Source organism: Megascapheus bottae, chromosome 21 (assembly GCF_031878675.1).
Source record: "Megascapheus bottae isolate mThoBot1 chromosome 21, mThoBot2.hap1, whole genome shotgun sequence".
NCBI classification, from domain to species: Eukaryota; Metazoa; Chordata; class Mammalia; order Rodentia; family Geomyidae; genus Megascapheus; species Megascapheus bottae.
The window spans coordinates 12,319,140-12,337,785 of NC_143529.1; the positions used below are offsets into that span (position 1 = coordinate 12,319,140).

At 36.4% G+C, this 18,646-nt stretch overlaps 1 protein-coding gene and 1 pseudogene across 1 annotated transcript in view; one reads left to right on the forward strand and one right to left on the reverse strand.

Moving 5' to 3' along the window:
* Nbeal1 (neurobeachin like 1) overlaps positions 1-18,646 on the forward strand; it is a 156,265-nt gene that overhangs the window by 74,916 nt on the left and 62,703 nt on the right. Inside the window, exons 21-33 of the mRNA XM_090354628.1 lie at positions 1,881-2,014; positions 3,046-3,205; positions 3,314-3,416; positions 3,913-4,069; positions 7,416-7,574; positions 9,276-9,435; positions 10,940-11,028; positions 11,443-12,003; positions 12,398-12,573; positions 14,541-14,694; positions 14,947-15,075; positions 17,494-17,799; positions 17,895-18,044. Of these exons, the coding sequence (XP_090210754.1) occupies positions 1,881-2,014; positions 3,046-3,205; positions 3,314-3,416; positions 3,913-4,069; positions 7,416-7,574; positions 9,276-9,435; positions 10,940-11,028; positions 11,443-12,003; positions 12,398-12,573; positions 14,541-14,694; positions 14,947-15,075; positions 17,494-17,799; positions 17,895-18,044 (2,438 nt within the window). The remainder of the gene's footprint in view (positions 1-1,880; positions 2,015-3,045; positions 3,206-3,313; positions 3,417-3,912; positions 4,070-7,415; positions 7,575-9,275; positions 9,436-10,939; positions 11,029-11,442; positions 12,004-12,397; positions 12,574-14,540; positions 14,695-14,946; positions 15,076-17,493; positions 17,800-17,894; positions 18,045-18,646) is intronic.
* On the reverse strand, positions 5,419-7,126 carry LOC150048658 (growth hormone-inducible transmembrane protein pseudogene; annotated as a pseudogene).

The window sequence follows — 18,646 nt, forward strand, 5'->3', positions numbered from 1 at the left end:
GTAACAACTGCTCTGATTTTACTGAGAATAATTCATGAAGTTTATGTTTGTCAAAGCACTGAAGATGTTAGTTTTGCTCTTGACTCTCTCAATGAAAAAAGAATCACTGTTCAATTTATGGTAAGGAAAGTACTTATATTTGCAGTGAATATGCCGTATGTAATTGCTGCTTTTTTGTGTCCATTGTGCAAATGAGCCTTGAAAAAGTTACTGATCTAGATTCTTTCTTTGTTATAGTAAGCATTATGAACAGAGAATGTTAGAAAAGCAATTAGATAGGCTGCGAGTATGGCTGAGCAATAAAGTGTTTCCTAGTATGCATGAAGCTCTGGGTTTGATTCCTTGGTACTACATACACAGAAAAAGCCAGAAGTTGTACTGTGGCTTGAGAACACTTAAGGACAGTGCTCAGGCCCCTGAGTACAAGCCCCAGGACTGGCAAAAAAAAAAAAAAAAAAATGGAATTAAGGGCCTCATATCTAAAACATGTTGACAGCTAAAAAAATATTGAATCTCTCCAAAACAGATCTTTAAAAATACAACCATCCCATTAAAAAATGGGCTAAAGACTAAAGACTTCTCTGAAGAGGAAATAAGAATGGCCTATAGACACATGAAGAAAGGCTCAACATTTCTGGCCATAAAAGAAATGCAAATCAAAACAACTTTGAGATTCCAACTCACTCCAGTTAGAATGGCCATAATCAAGAGCCACCATGGCTCATGCCTGTAATCCTAGCTACTCAAGAGACTGAGATCAGAGGATCAAGGTTCAAAGCCAGCTCAGGCACAAAAGGACCTGAGACTCTTACCTCCAATTAACCTCTAGAAAATGGGAGGTGGTGCTTGGCTCCAGGGTCAGGTGGTAGCTTAGAGCTTTGGGACTCTGCCCAGGCCCAGGGGTAGGGTGGTAGCCTTGAGCTTAAGAGCTCAAGGACAGTGCACTGGCGGAGTTCAAGCTCCATGACTCACCAAAAAAAAAAAAAAATCTAATAACAACAGATGCTGCTGGGGATGTTGCCCAGGATGGATCACTACTACTCTGTTGGTAGGAGTGTAAGGTTCAACTATGGAAAATAGTATGGCGGTTCCTCAGAAGACTAAACATAGAGCTCCCCTATGTCCTAGCAGTTCCACTCCTTGGCATATACCCAAATGTCCAGAAACAAGGACATACTAAAACCACCATCACAACGATCTTCATTGCCGCACTATTTGCCATAGCAAAGATATGGAACCAACCCAGATGCCCGTCAGTAGATGATTGGATCAAGAAGATGTGGTATTTATACACAATGGAATTCTATACTGCCATCAGAAAGAATAATATTGCCGCATTTATAATGAAATAGAAAGACTTGGAAAAAATCATATTAAAGTGAAGTAAGCCAGACCCAAAGGAGCATAGGCTCAATGGTTTCCCTCATTGGTAATAATTAGTACACATCTAGGACTCTCCTAGCAGAGGATTACAATGGCACAAAAACTAGATTCAAAAGGTCATACAGGATGAGACTAAATGAAAGGATCTCTAGGATGTGGAAACAAGAGCTTTATCTTGTGTGATTGTTGTTCTTAATGTACTATTTTATTTCTTTTCTCTTCTGTTCCCTTTGGTTAACCTCATATTGTTATTGTATCTGACTTTGTTACCTGGTATATTGTATATATGTTTATTTGTTCATTTGAAATAGGAAAGCAAAGAGGGAAAAACAAGATGAATGGGATGGATGGGGGAAGAGAAATGGGGACAAAAACATGAGAAGGGGTATCATTGTGTGAGAAGTAATGTACCTACTACCTGGCGAATGTAACTGTAACCTCTCTATACATTACAATAAAAAATAAAAAAAATAAATGAAGAATTTCTGTTTTTGTAGAGTCTAGACTAGAAAAAAATCTGCTCGCAACATTTATCTTGATTGTGAAGCACTTTATTCAGAGACATCCTATCAACCAGGACAGTCTGATTCAGTCCCATGGAGTTGCAACTCTTGGTGCCTTACTTCAGAAGGTAAGCCAGACTAATAGGGTGTTGATATATCTGATGATTATAATTAGCAGTTAGTATTTATTCTTTCTACCAAATAAATGTTATTAAATACTATTGTTTTATACTATATTACATTAGTAGATACTATTTATCTCATAACAAGCTTTTAAACTTTTATTGAATCATCTTATATAAAAATTACTTATTTAGGGGCCAGGAGTTTAGCCTAGTGGTAGAGTGCTTGCCTAGTATAAATGAAGACCCGGGTTCAACTCCTCGGTACCACATACATAGAAAAAAAAGCTGGAATGGTGCTGAAGCTGAGAAAGTCCAAGGACAGTGCTCAGGCCCTGAGCTCAAGCCTACGACTGGCAAAAAAAAAAAAGAAAAAAAAAGCCAGAAATGGTGTTGTGGCTCAAGCAGTAGAGCTCTAGCCTTGAGAAAAACCAAGGACAGTGCCCAGGAGGCCTTAAGTTTAAGGCCTAGGACAGGTAAAAGAAAAAAAAAAGTACTTAAGTATATATGCTCTTTGCTTTTTGCTTTGATGTATATATCCTTGTTTGGTATCTTTAATATTTGAGATATTTGAGAAATGTAGTTTAAGAATATGACATTAGGAAAATGCGTTCTAGTGTTACATCAGAAAGATTAATGATTGAGTTTTTTTACCCAATATTTTTATAGTTCTATATTTAATAAATATTCTGATTTATTTGAAATAATAGTTTAACCACAAGTATTTAAACTGAACAATTATTTTTTATGTTTCTCTTTTTTCATATATTTTTTTTCTGAACAATTATTTTTATTTATGTATTTTTTTTTGGCCAGTCCTGGGGCTTGAACTCAGGGCCTGAGCACCATCTTTGGGCTTTCCAAGGCCAGCACTCTACCATTTGAGCCACAACACCACTTCTGGCTTTTTTCCATGTATGTGGTACCGTGGAATTGAACCCAGGGCGTTGTGCATTCTAGGAAAGCACTATACCACTAGGCCAAACTCCTGGCCCCCTGAACAATTATTTTATGAAATCACCTTTATTTGGTTTCAGGTGCCAGGTACCTTAATGGATGTTAATGTATTAATGGCAATTCAACTATTAATTGAACAAGTATCATTAGAGAAGAATATGCCCCTGCTGCAGCAAATGTATCATTATTTACTCTTTGACTTCAGTATTTGGAACCGTGGAGATTTTCCCTTTCGAATTGGTGAGAGCAAGCTATTACATAAAAGTTTATAATCTTTTTTAGAAGCTTGAAACTACCCATGTGAGTTTATTTTTGCTTTGTTATTTACAAGTGAACTTTCTGTTTTAGGTCATATACAATATCTTTCGACTATTATTAAAGATAGCAGGAGAGTTTTCCGAAAGAAGTATGGTGTGCAGTTCCTCCTAGATACACTTAGGATTTATTATGGGTATGGTTCCTTGCTATTTCTTAATTTGATGTATTGTTTTCTGCTTGCTACTTGACAGAATAGGATTGGGAAGATATTTCTCTTTACTAGCAGCCCGAATATGTTTTTATCTTTAGAGCGGTAGCATAGAGTGGAGGCTGACTAGATGAACAGTGTGTATCAAGTAGGTATGAATATTGGTTTTAATTATTGTATAGCCAAAACAAATTAGTGAAATGCTTTGAGTTGCTTCATCTGTGAAAAGCACATTAAAACTATGATTTCTTAAGGTCATTTTCAGGATGCTTTTAAATAAATCAGTAATGTACAAAGCACCCATATAGGTGTTCATAGTACTATTATAAGCTGTTTTAATATTAAATTTTTATTTAAATAAGAGTAAGAAGCAAAAGATAAAATGCCTTGAAATTTTTGCATGGGAATATATTATACTGTAAATTTTATAAAAATGTAAATGTGTTCAAATTTCAAGTCATATACTTCTTTTTTCTTTTAGAAGTGGTTGTAAATATAATGAACTATCTCCAGATGAAATTCGAACAATAAGGACGTCTTTGTATGGATTAATTAAATATTTTTTGTGCAAAGGTGGAACTCATGAAGAAATACAGAGTATTATGGGTTATATAGCTACTACTAGTGAAGAAGAGCAGGTATTGTACTTGAGATAGACACATTTTTTCTTTTTAACTTTTTTATTAAAGAAATTATTAACATTGATTTTTATATCATATTTCAAATGACGTGTTTAACAAACAAGTATTCAAGAAGGGAATCTCTATATCTTTTTAACTTTTAAAAATTTGTCTATTATAGACTTACATGTTCAATTCATTGAATGTTTTAAGAGTAAAAATTTCTTATTTAGTATAACATGGTACTATGTAAAGAAGAAATTTTATTTGAAAGTTAGAATAAGCAGATGACATTGCAATTTGTTTCTTTTTTTGTGCATCTTTTTTTTTTTTTTTTTTTTTTGCCAGTCCTCGGCCATGAACTCAGGGCCTGAGCATTGTCCTTGGCTTTCTCAATGCTAGAACTCTACCACTTGAACCACAGCACCACTTCTGGCTTTTTGCTATGTATGTGATACCGAGGAATCGAACCCAGGTCTTTGTGCATGCTAGGCAAGCACTCTACCACTAGGCCAACGCCCCCTACACACACCCTTTTTTTCTTGTGTATGTCCTGGGGCTTGAACTCTGGGCCTGGGGGCTGTCCCTAAGCCTTTCAGCTCAAGGTTACCATCTTACCCCCGGAGCCACAGCCCCACTTCCTATTTTCTAGTGATTAACTAGAGATAAGAGTCTCTTGGTCTTAAGTGCCAGCTCTGCCATCCTCAGATCTCACCTTCCTGATTAGCTAGGATTACAGGCGTGAGCCTCTGCCCCAGGCTATTCATCTGTATTTTTTTTTGTTCCAGCTGGGACCTTTATTATTTTGGAAATAGACATCTGCATACTTTGAAGTGGTTAAAATAGCTATTTTAGGATTACTGTAATAAAATGTTCCCCAAGAAAAGCAATAATCATACAGATCTACTTTCATTCATGGAAGACTTCCCAAAATAACTATTATATATCAAAACACTTACAAATATCGAGAAAGCTATGTAGGACAAAAAGGAACTGTTTCTGAATCCCGAGTACACTTCTGATGCATATATATTCTAAAAAAAAATTAATTTTTGCTTTGTTTTTCAATGCTCAGTCTCTTCAAAACTTCGAGATGAAAAAATACAAGCATGTATCTCAATTAGACACTGAATAAATATGCAAAAAACCCAGTAACTAGTAAATATATTCCATATATACCTGACAAAGGCATCAAACCTCATACTTTTAAGTATTTTTCCTTGAGAACAAGATATTTTGTTTTAGACATTTCAATGTAAAACTTACATGCACATTCATAATTCTATCAGGGTTTCTCTATGTGATTCACATTCTTGACTGTCTTTACCAACATATCATCAATACTGGAAAGAGAATACTAAGAAATAGAGGAGAAGAAATCCTGCGCTTTTCTTTCATAGACTAATGAATAAAATAACAGTTGTTTGTTTCCAGTTAGTTCAAATAATGTTCACTGGGGCTCATCACAATCACATGTTGCTAGGTCCCATGACTACCCTTCTCAGCTCTCTGGAGCAAATCCTTGCAGTCTTATAACATCACAATATTGTGCATCTACCAAAATATAAAGGCTAACACTTTATCTAATAAACTAAAAGCCACATTATCATAACACAAATCTTAAGTCTTCACATTTGTTAAAGCATCTTAGCATTATTTACATATAAGAGTTGAAAATATATCTCATCTGGAAGAATACTACTGAATTTATTCTCAAGAAGAAAAAGCATACCTGAAGGGTCACATTACTGGAACATTTCAAACATGTTGACAGGTTCTTATCTTCTAAACTTCAATGAAAGCTGCTTGTCCAAACTGTGCAATGATTATCTGCTCCTATTCAACAGCAAGACATATAAGTGCTGGAGGAGTCAGAAGCTGTCACTTCATTTCTTTCTGTTACCTCCAGTTGCTAGCATAGTTGCAACCCGCATAAATATATTCAGTGTATCCATGTAGATTCCCAACATCGAATTGATTGGATCATATTTGTTCTGTCCATATACTGGTGCTATCTCTGCATGTTTGATTACTTTCTGAGTGTCATATAGAAGGAACATGCTGAAAAGAAGTAATCCACCATACACTGCCACTGAGTACAGAGTGGCACCGGCCACAGTGTTAGGTGGCAGAAACATGGTCCCCAGTGAAGACACAAACACAAGACCTAGGCCCACTCCCAGGGGTGCGCCCATGTTCAAAAACTTCTCGCTGGGAGCACACATGGCCACGGTGGAGAGACCTCCCACAATGCCAGCGGTGTACCATGCAGCTCTTATGAGAAGGGGTCCCCCTAGTATTGTCAGAGGAGCCACCACTGCACCCATCACACCAGAATGTAGCAACCAAGCAAGATGCTTTGTGCCCATGTTCTGGTGATATGATATGGATTGTACTAGCACTCCAGCTCCAATCATGGCTGCACGGGTGGTACCAATTGTCACCCAAGAGCCTCTCAGCATGAAATTCATGACAACAGGTGATCTGGCTATTGCCCAAGCAGACAAAGGTGTTACACCGATACTTCCTGCTAGGTACATATAGGTAGAATGTATTCTATCCTTCACATACTGAGGCCAGATTACAGCCTTTTCAATAGCTCCTATTTCATTAGACATTCCTAAGCCATAGTAACACAGTGAGCCAAGACCAACAGCAGCCCCTCCAGCAACCAACCACTTTCCCATCTGGTCAATTTTAAATACTTTTCCCATTGATGGTTCCAGTGCCGCTTCTTTGAGTTCTTGGGTGGTTTTCCCAAGGCACGCCCCAACTCTTGTCTTGGTGGCATACTCCCTGCTGGGTGTTAAGAGCCATTGAGTCTTTGTGATGGAATTCTTCACAATGGGGGAGGCCTTGGTGAAAGCTGGGTGGAAAACCCTGGAAGGTAGTGTCCGGAGACACACAGTCTTGCAGCCAGCATGGTGATGAACCGGGTTTACTAAGCAGGTCTGAAATGCTCAGTTCCCGATGACCTCCACCTCCACCCAGCACCCCTTTCCAGGCCTTCATCTGTATTTTTTACACTAAATAGCAATTACATTTTTGGTTCTGCCAATTCTGGTATGAACCCATTATTAATGGCCTAGTCAAACAAAGACCAAATAAAGATTCCTGTTACTGTGGACAATGTAGGATACGTATGGTTTCAACATAGGTTGAATATTGAATGTCTGGAGCTATGCAAAAGAAGTGAACAAGACAGAGGGTATTGAAGGGGAGAAGCAGGGTTGGCTTGGAAATATCACACAATGTAGTTAACCTAAAGCGTTAGGATGTGTAGAACTTAAATATTATGGTTTATGACCTTATTTTTGGTTGTATAGATAAATATGGTTCTTTGTTTCTTGTTTAACTTTAAAAGCTCTATGGGATTTTGGATGTGGTCTCTGGTCTACTACGTACAAGCCCAACTAGAGGACAGCTTTTCTTACTGCTGTTTGAACCAGGAAATGCTGATATACTTTATGCCTTGCTGTTAAATCAGAAGTACTCGGATAAATTAAGAGAAATTATTTTTAAGGTATAAACATTTTATAAGTATCTTAATGACTCTTTGGTGTGTTTATGCATATGCATGTGTGTATGTATGTGTGTGCATACCTGCTAGTACTGTGGTTTGAACTCAGGGCCTCATGGTCTCTCTCATGGCTGATGCTCTATGACCTGAATTACACCTTCAGTTTCAGCTGTTTTTTTTTTGTTTGTTTGTTTTGGGTTTTTTTGCTGGTTGACTGGAATGAAGGGTCTCATTGGTCTGTCTTACTGGGCTAGTGTCAAACTGATCCACAGATCTCAGCCTCTTATGTTGGCCTGAACCTAATGATTTATATTTTGGATTTTAAGTTCAGTTTGTTTTGATAGTCTTTTCATGTTAATTGTTTGCATACTTAAAAAAAACTGTATTGTGGCCCAGGGATATAGCTCAGTGTGTTTTGTTTTGTTTTGTTTTTTTTTTTTTTCGTGTGGCTCTTGGGACTTAAACACTAGGTCTCGGTGCGGTCTCTGACCTCTTCAGCTCAAGGCTGCTGGCCTACCCCCTGGGCCTGGGCATTGTTCCTGAGCTCTTCAGCTCTATGCTACCCCCTTCTCCTGAAGCCACTGCCCCACTTCCCGTTTTCTAGTGATTAATTGTAGATAAGAGTCTTACTTTCTTTAATGGTTCTTTAATGCCTGGGCTGTCTTTGAACCAAGATCCTCAAATCTCAACCTCCTGAGTGGCTAGGATTATAGGCGTGAGCCACAGGGCTGGCTTAGCTCAGTGTTGCGTGTTTACTTAGCATGCACAAGGCCTACATAGATTCCTACCATTGCAAAAAACAAAGCAAAACCCTAATTGTAAATTCTAATTGTAAACTGACAAATCATCTCAGTGGCATGGTCACATTATTATACTATCCTCAGTACAAAAATGCTTTAAAAAGAGGAAACAAGGTTTCTTTATGGAAGTTAATTGTTATTTTCACCAAATCCGATGAGATTATATTACCTGTCTTAAAAAAATTTCATCTCAGCCCTAGAAGTATGGGACTACTAATTCATTCTACCCCATTTTAACATATGGATTATTGAGTTGGTAGAGATATATTTTCTTGATCATGAAAATTGGTGACAGATCAATTTAGTAGATTGATACAAAGGTGTCTTGATATACCTTTGTTCCTCATATGTGTGTATATATATATATATATGTATATAATTTATATGTTTGTCATATTTAAAGTTTCAAATATTTATTTAAATACAGGTGCTTTGATTTATTTTCAAATGAATTTCTAATGATTATATATTATTAATATAGTGAGTATTCTTTTGCTTGTTTTATTTTTTCTTAACTCTGGGGATTGATCCCACTGCCATGCATATGGTAGACAAGCATTCTTCCACTCATCTACATCTTTGGTCTGATTTTTCCAGTCAGAGTCTTGTTTTGCAGGTGAGGCCAGGCTTGAACTCTTCCTTCTGTCTTGATTTCACAAATTCTATGATTTATTTTTATAATTATATAAAATTTGGGCTGGGAATATGGTTTAGTGGTGAAGTGCTTGTCTAGCATACATGAGATTCTGGGTTCAATTCCTTGGTACCACAGAAGCAAAAAATAAACGAGAAATAAAATTATTTTCAAGAAAACAATTTATAGGAATACATCATTCAATATTGATCTAAATGAAACACTGTTCTTTGTCCTCTGTATTGAAAAGACCCTATTACTTGTGACCAGGTTATGGAACAAATGTTGAAATGCACAAATGTGTATGAAAGAAGTAAACAACGTATTCGACTTAGAGAAGTTGGCTATTCAGGACTGGGGCTCCTACTTAATGAAGCACTCATTAATACTTCTCTCATTAAAAATCTTTCCAATCAGATCATAAATACAGGTATGACTATGACTTATAATACTGTACTTAAGAAAAATTCTTTCCCTAGAAGACATTGTTTTAACCTTTCTGAGAAGAACTAATGTACTATTTCTTCACTTTGTTTTTGTTTTTCATGTCCCATTGCCTAACTGAGTGATTAATAGTTTAGTACATAAATAAGATATAGTAGAGAAAGTATGTACAAAAGATTCTTTTACTCAAAAGAACTTAAATTTTTTATTAAAGAATTTATTAACATTGATTTTTACATCATATTTCAAATGGCAAGTTTAACAAATAAGTATTCAAGAAGAGAATCTCTATATATAATCACTGGGGCTTAGTTTTTAGAACTTAATCCAAATTAGGCTAAGGGTTTGTATGTCATAGAAACATTAATTTATGAAATAAAACATTATGTCTATAGAGTCATAGGTTTTTATGTCTATATAGTTATGTTTATATTTCCATTACCATGTCCATAGCATTGGGTATGCAAATATTGAGTCCTTGCTCTTGTACGAAAAGAGCTTAAGTTTTTAAAGGAAAATGAAAGCTAATGATTGAAATTAGTTTTATTTTATGATACTATTTTATTTTTACTTTTTGGTTTAAGATAGGGTCCCAGTAGATAGCTCAGACTCCCCTCAAATTCATTATATTACTGCATCAGTTTTCCAAGCACTGGGATCGCAAGCATATGCTATCACATTTGGCTCTAATTTTTTAGCAATAATTTAGTGCTTTTTGTACTTGTTGTTTTGTGAATGTGACAGTCTTGGGGCTTGAACTTAGGGCCCAGTCACTGTCCCTAAGCTTTTGTGCTTAAGGCTAGTGCTTTCCCACTAGGTTGCGGGGTTGGTGTGGAGGGAAGAGTCTCACAGACATTCCTGCATGGACTCGCTTCAGACCTTGAACTTCAATCAAATCTTAGACTCCTGAGTAGCTTAGTATTATAGATGTGAGCCACTGGTGCCTGGCTATAAGAAGTTTTTAATCAGAATTTAGAACTAACTAAACAAGATGAGGGGTGGGGGTGGGAGGGAGGGAAATGGGGAGCAAGACATGTGAAAGGGTATCAATGTATAGGAATTAATGCACCATCTGTCTGATAAATATCATGTAACCCTTCTATTAATTACAAAAAAAAATATATGGAAAAAAATTTAGAACTAACTAGAATATATAATAGATACTGGGTGTGCCTGTCACATCATAAATCATACTGAATAATATAAGATTCTTCATTTTGAGTAGTTTATCAAGTATCATTGATAATCCATTTATAGTAAAAGAATAATAATAGTATCACAGCCATGCAGTAAAGATAGTATGCTCAGGTAATTTAGAGTAACAACTTATTTGAGATTAGCTTAGGAAGTCATCAAATTATTCTGTAAAATTTAAACATACCTAGAATTAGTGAATCAGTTATTTCTACATGTATATAAGCAGTACTTACAGTTCTTTCTTTCACTGCCCATGAAATTTAATTTTAACTTTTTGCTTCTTCCCAATATAGATCCTGTTATTAATTTCAAGGATCTGCTATCTGTAGTATATATATCTCACAGAACACATGTAAATGTTAGAGTGGGTCTCTGCAGAAAGGTTAGTAAACCTGCATATTTTAATAACACGACATCATCATACTGCAAATACTTTTGTATTCAATAGCCTGTAGCCCAGGGAGCTTTTAATTTTGCTTATGATGTATACCATCATATATTTTATGCTTTCTGTCTGAGTAAATTAGTAGTGGGTATATTTTTGCATGTAGAGGATAATTTTTGCTTTCCTTACTTAAATCTTTCAGCTTACATCTTAAATATATCCTTAATCTATATGAATAACATGCAGATAAATCCTCAGAAAAAGGTTACAATGCAGTTAAGAACAGGTGTTGACAGCCTATCGTTCTATAGTTCTTTTTTTTAAATCAGTAATATATCTGAAAAGAGATGTAAAATTGATGTAAAGTACTGTATACTTTTTGAGGAATTTTTGCTCTTAATTTATTTGCAGATCTTACAGATACTGAAGTCTCAGCCAGATGCAGCATATCAGATATCACAACAAGTGGGTTGGCAAGACACTTTGGTTAGACTTTTTTTTAAAGCAGATTTTAAAAATGGAAATTTTCTTCATAAACATTGTAGAAGTGTTTTGATGAAAGAAAATAAAAGTCCATCTGGTGAAGATACTGATGCTAACTTTGAAAAGACAGATGAAGAAAAATTCAACTTTTATGCCTCAGCTAATGTGTCTTCAGATTATTGGAGTTCTGAGAATAGACACTCTCCAGCTTTAAATACACAATTATTTCAAGACGATGGCTCTGTGGGAGAATTATCAGAGAATCAAGAAGAATTCTGGGACAGTAACCCTTCACATCTGAGTTTAGATCTTACTGGAATTGACTCTTGTGAACTGGGTGATAGTAGAAGCCAAATGGCAGACAGCCTATCTAGCACACCATCTCCCATAGAGTCTAGCATATCATTCCCTGTGCAGCCTGACAAAGAAGGTAGCATCACCGGTGATATTGGCTTTAGTGATGACTTCCCTGTACTGGAAAACCAGGAGGTAAAATTACTTATGTTTTTAAAATAATGTTTTAATTTTCATGTATGTTTTATATTCTTTGAGGCAACAGCATGTAAACACACTAGTACTTCATATTTATGTTCTAATTCTAATATTGTAAGGCTTAGAAACCAAATTACTTGTGTCTTTTTTTTTTAATGTGGTGGTAGTGATTAAACACAACACTGGCACATGCTTGGCCAGTGCTTTACCAGTCCTGTGATAGTCTTGATCACAAAGCCAATGTTTTATGTACGTTGGCTTGCCAGAGCCTATTAAAGTTCCAATTTTATCAAGGCTTTTCAAAAAGAGGGAACTCTGTTAGATGATAGTTTTTAGAATATTCTTTTAACACTTCCTTATTCAATAATTCATTACATTATCTTTTATATAGAGATGTGAGGAAGAACTTTTTCAATTGCTGACAAGTATTTTGAATTGCATACTGTGTAAGGGACTAGAAAAGTCTGATGATGATACTTGGATTGAAAGGGGACAAGTGTTTTCAGCACTAAGTAAACCAGGAATATCCAGTGAGCTACTTCAACCATCAGATGAAATAAAATTAACGTAAGCATTTGCTTAGTGATTTTTTTAATCTTCCTTTTACAGTTGTCCGGAGTCTAAAATGATAATGGTTACTAATACTTGCTTAGGAGTAAGTAGACAGGTAGAAGACAGAAATCATGTAATTCCTTTTCCTATGTTTTATTATTCTAGTAAAATCTAGAAAGAAGATTTAAATCAAACCTGAGTTGTAAATTATTTCATATTTCTTATTTAAACTGGTTTCTGCAGTATCAGGACTTGATATATTGTTCACATTTGAGTGTTGCCATCGGATAAAAGTAGAATCATCTTGAGCATTTCTACACCATTTAGGGTTCCCTGTAGAAAATGGGACTCTAGTAGAGTCTACCAAGAATGAATTAACTTAATGTTTTTCTTCAAACTCCAAGGCAGAAGGCAATTTTTTTTCTTTTTATTTTCTTTTTTGCCAGTCCTGGGGCTTGAACTCAGGGCCTGAGCATTGTCCTTGGCCTTTTTCCTCAAGGCTAGTGCTCTGCCACATGAGCCAGAGCACCACTGCTGGGTTTTCTATGTATGTGATACCGAGGAATCGAATGATAGGCAAGCAGTGTACCACTAGGCAAACTCCCCGCTCCAGAAGGCAATTCTTAGCAAGCAATTCTTGGTAATTTCTAAGATTTTCTCATTCATGGCTGGCACTCTACCTCTCTCTCCCTCTCCCTCTCCGTCTCTCTCTCTCTTTGGTCAGTCATGGGGTTTGAATTCTGGGCCTGGGCGCTGTCCCTGAGCTCTTTAGCTCAAGGCTACTGCTCTATCCCATGAGCCACAGTGCCACTTACAGATTTCTAGTGGTTGATTGGAAATAAGAGTCTCTTGGGATTTTGTGCCCATACTGGCTTTGAGCCACAGTCCTCAGATCTCAGACAGTCATGAGCCACTGGCACCTGGTCTCTGCCACTCAATCTCTTGAACCATACCTTCAGCTGGATAATTGGAGATAAGAATTGGGGGTTGTCTGTCAAACTGACATGAAACTTTGATCCTCAGAGCTCAACCTCCTGAGTAGTTAGGATTATAGGCATGAGCCACTGGTATTCAGCTAATTTCTAAAATTTTAAAGAAACTATTTTAAGTATTTTATGGAAAATGAAGTATGAGTTATTGTCATAGCCTTTTGTTTTTGTTTTAATTTGTTGTGAGGCTTGAACTCTGAACCTGGGCACTGTCACTGAGTTCTTCAGCTCAAAACTGATGCTTTACCATTTGAGCCATAGCACCACCTCTTGTTTTCTGGTGGTTAATTGGAGATAAAAGTCTCATAGAATTTCTTGCCTGCACTGGCTTTGAACCGAGATCCTCAGATCTTAGCCTCTTGAGTAGCTAGGATTACAGGCATGAGCCATCAGTGCTTGGCTGTCATAGCCTTTCAGTATTCTTCCAAAGCAGTTAACTTTGACTTTTAATGTTGTATGTTGAAGATAAGGCACTCCGAACATTAAAAAGTCACTCTGGTTTGTTTTTTTTTTGCCATTCCCAGGGCTTGAACTCAGGGGCCTGAGCACTGTCCTTGGACTTTCTCAAGGCTAGAGCTCTACCAGTTGAGCCACAGCACAATTTCCAGCTTTTTTCTGTGTATGTGGTACCAAGGAATTGAATCCTGGTCTTTGTGCATGCTAGGCAAGCACTCTACCACTAGATCAAACTCTCGGCTAAACTCTATTATTATTAAATATGCAACTTTTTAGTTATATCTACTACTAAATTATTGGAGTTAGAAAACTGCTAGTAAATAGTTCTGATGTTCTTTTTCTTTCATATCTTAATGCCTTGGTAAGCATACTGTGTGTTTTAAATTTTATTTTTAAGTAGTTATACAAATAGTTGCCATTCAACAAAGTAGTATAGGAATATAATGAATCCTGATCATTGTCACCCCCGTAATCATTCTTTCTCATCCTTCTCAACCTCATATAGTGGTTTTAAGAGGATTTTTGTTTTATACTTAGTTTGCTACAGAAAATGTTAGAATGGGCAGTCACAGAAAACAGAGAAGCAAAAATTAATCTGGTAACTGCTGAAAATGGCTTCCGACTTGTGCTGATCATACAGGACTTTCTATACTCAGAGGGACTAGTTAATTCAAACATGTGGACTGAGAAGGTTAGTGATATTCCTCTTGAGTTAATTTGGCTCTCCCTCTTTTTAGAGCAGCAATACTTACTCAGATGAAGTTACATATGGATAAGATGACTAGCCACATATTTTGTCTACTATTACAGAATTCTTTTGACTTTTATAAACTAGACATTGAACTAGCTTTGAAATATTTATGATTTTTATTAATGTTGGGGACATTTCATTAGTATAGCTAAAAACTGGATGTTTTATTTCTTAATTTTTCTTTTCTGATAGCTTTTAGAGGACATCATGCTACTCTTTGACTGTCTGTCAATATGGTATTCTGAGAGTCCAGAATGGATAAAACTCTCACAAATTCAGATCCAGTTGCTCTTGGGATTCATTGGAAAGGGCAGTTTGCAGGTTGGTCACTTATTTTATATCATTTTCTACACTTGCATACAGTATAGTTATTTGTGTACTAATTAATTGACAATGCCTTTTCAGAACTTTGTTTTTATTCTTAAAATACCCATATATCCATGACCTTACTTAAAATTTTAACTTTGTGAGATCAGAAAGTAGCTTCAGAGATAGTTAATTGATTATGTTTTCCTCATTTATGATTTCATGTACTTTTTTTTTTTCTTTTTGGTTGATTGTGGGGCTTGAACTCTGGGCCTGGGAGCTCAAGGCTGGTGCTCTACCACATTGAGCCACAGCACCACTTTTGGTTTTCTGGTGGTTAATGGAGATAAGAATTTCGTGAACTTTCATGCCCGTGTTGGCTTTGATCCAGGATCTTCAGATCTCAGCCTCCTGAGTAACTGCAATTATAGTCTTAAGCTACCAGCACCTGGCTTTCATGTGCTTTTTTTTTTTTTGACAGTCCTGGGGCTTGAACTCAGGGCCTGAGTACTGTCTTCGGACTTTCTCAAGGCTAGAGCACTACCACTTGAACCACAGCACCACTTCCCAATTTTTCTATGTATATGGTACCGAGGAATCGAACCCAGGTCTTCATGCATGCGAAGCAAGCACTACCAGTAGGCCCTCTTGTATTTTTTGTGTGTGTATCAGTACTGGGGCTTGGATTTAGAGCCTAAATGCTGTACCTTACCTTTTTCTCTCAAGGCTGGTATTCTACCACTTGAATCACAGTTCTACTTAATGGCTTTTAGTGAGTAATTGAAGATAAGAGGCTTAGGGACGTTTTCCTGCCCTGAAATTATGATCCTTATATCTTAGCTTTCTCAGAAGCTAGGATCGTAGTCATGAGCCATTGATATCCAGCCAAACTTCATATACTTTTAAGGATTCCTTATATAGGATTTATGCGCAGCTTATACTAGAAACAGTAGTCAATATCATCTATATTTAGTTTTGCTTGCTAGGTGCTAGACAAACTATATAGACTATGTACAGCTTAAGGTTTACATTTTTCTGAAATGCTCCTTTCAAATTTGTTGGGCAATGAATGGACCCTAAAAAATTATGTTAACTAAAGTAAGTCAGGTTTTGTATCTCATAAGAGACAAAAGGTAAATGAATTTTTTCTTTCAGATGTGGAAATTAGATTTAAATTATGAATGTATATGAAGACATATAGAAGGTTAAATTAATATCAACATAAACATTGACTAAATTATGGTATGCACAGTGGAGGATTACAGTAGTATAACTCCTTTAAAAATTAACTTACAGGGGCCGGGAGTTTGGCCTAGTGGTAGAGTACTTGCCTAGCATGCACCAAGACCAGTTTGATTCCTCGGTACTACAAACCTAGAAAAAAAGCTGGAACTGGTGCTGAATCTCAAGTGGTAGAGCTCTAGCCTTGAGAAAGCCCAAGGACAGTGCTAGGCCCTGAGCTCAAGCCCAGGACTGCCCCCCCCCCAAAAAAAAATTAACTTACAGTTTAACAAAATGAATAACAAAAAGCCGAAATATGTCATTGGGAGGAAGGATAAAGGTAGGTAGGGAGTGGGAGCAGATGAATGGAGAGGGAAGAGTGGGTAAAGGCATTTGTGATAGTCAGTGTACATGTATGAAAGGGAGTGGGGGTGGGTGGGAGTGAGGTTAGTGCATTGTGCTCATAAACTGACATGCTATATTGGAACCCCTTTGTAAAACCACTTAAAAGAATTTTTAAAAATGAGGCAGGTGTTGGTGGCTCACATCTATAATCCTAGCTACTCAGGAGACTGAGATCTGAGGATGATGATTCAAAGCCTGCCAAAGCAAAGAAGTCCATGAGGAGTCTTACCTCCAATTAACCATTAAAAAGCTAACGTGGAACTATGGCTTAAGTAGTATTGAGCTAGCCTTGAGCAAAAGAGATCAAGGCCAGTGCCCTGGCCCTGATTTCAAGCCCCAGGACTGGCACAAAACAATTAAACAATAATAAAAGATGGGCTGGGAGCTTAGCCTAGTGGTAGAGTGCTCACCTAGCATTGGTTTGATTGCTCAGTACCACATACACAGAAAAAGTTCAATGTTGCACTGTGGCTCAAGGGGCAGAATGCTAGCCTTGAGCAAAAAGTGTTCAAGGACAGTGCGTAGGCCCTGAGTTCAAGCCCCAAGACTGGCAAAAAAAAAAAAAAAAAAAAGAAAGAAAGAAAAGAAAAGAAAAAGATAATTCATGTTTATTGTGGTTAATGCTCCTCTCTGAGTGGTCTTTGTGCAAGTTTAAATGATGATAATATGGCTGTTACTATTCCTGTAATGCTTTGTTTTTGACTTGAGTCTCATGTTTTATGTCAATAACTATGAAAGCTTGACAAGCTAATTTAATATCTTAGCATATTTTAGTCTGCTTTTCTCATTTTGGCTGTTTTCTTCCAGGTTTGTGCAATGGCATCAGCTAAGCTAAACACCCTTCTTCAGACCAAAGTGATTGAAAATCAGGATGAAGCATGTTACATTTTAGGGAAACTAGAACATGTTCTCAGTCAGTCAATCAAAGAACAGACTGAAATGTATTCATTTCTGATTCCTTTGGTTCGTACTCTGGTTTCAAAAATTTATGAACTTCTCTTCATGAACTTGCACCTGCCTTCTTTGCCTTTTACCAATGGTAGTTCCTCATTTTTTGAAGATTTTCAAGATTATTGTAGTTCAAATGAATGGCAAGTTTACATTGAAAAATATGTAAGTTTCATCTTTTTGAGCAAAATTTTTCTCTACATCAGTTTCTTAGAAGTATATATGACATTCTGTGTATTCTCTCTTTTTTTTTTAATAAGATTGTACCTTACATGAAGCAGTATGAAACTCATACATTTTATGATGGTCATGAAAACATGGCTCTTTATTGGAAGAATTGTTATGAAGCCTTGATGGTGAATATGCATAAACGAGATCGAGAAGGAGGGGAAAGCAAGCTCAAATTTCAGGTAAAAAATATTAAATGTTGGGCTGGGAATGTGGCTTAGTGGTAGAATGTTTGCCTGGAATGCATGAAACCCTGGGTTCAGTTTCTCAGTACCATATAAACAGAAAATGCTGGAAGTGGTGCTGTGGCTCGTGTGATAGAGTGCTAGCCTTGAGCAAAAGATTCTCAGGGACAGTGCCCAGTCTCTGAGTTCAACCAAGTCCCAGGACTGGGAAATAAAAAAATTAAATGTTTTAAATTAATCCTTTCATGTTGATTTCAAGTATTTAATATTTAAATATTAAATATGAAATTTGGAAATATAATCTGACTGGAAATTACTTGAGAGTTAGAAGAAAAATACCAGATGAGTAATAGTTGAATAACTTGAGTACAGTATTCTAAATGTAGTAATTATATAAAAAGTCTATTAAGGCAGAAATCCATTAGGAGGTATATCTAAGGAGGTAGGATGCACATTTGTACTTAAAAGGAGATTTATATCCTATGTGCATATAGCAGAAAAAAAGCTTCAATGATTTTAAGTATCTACCTTTAAATACTGCAAATAGGAAATTAATTTAAACTTACAATAAACATAGATAAAAACTAACAAAGGTATGA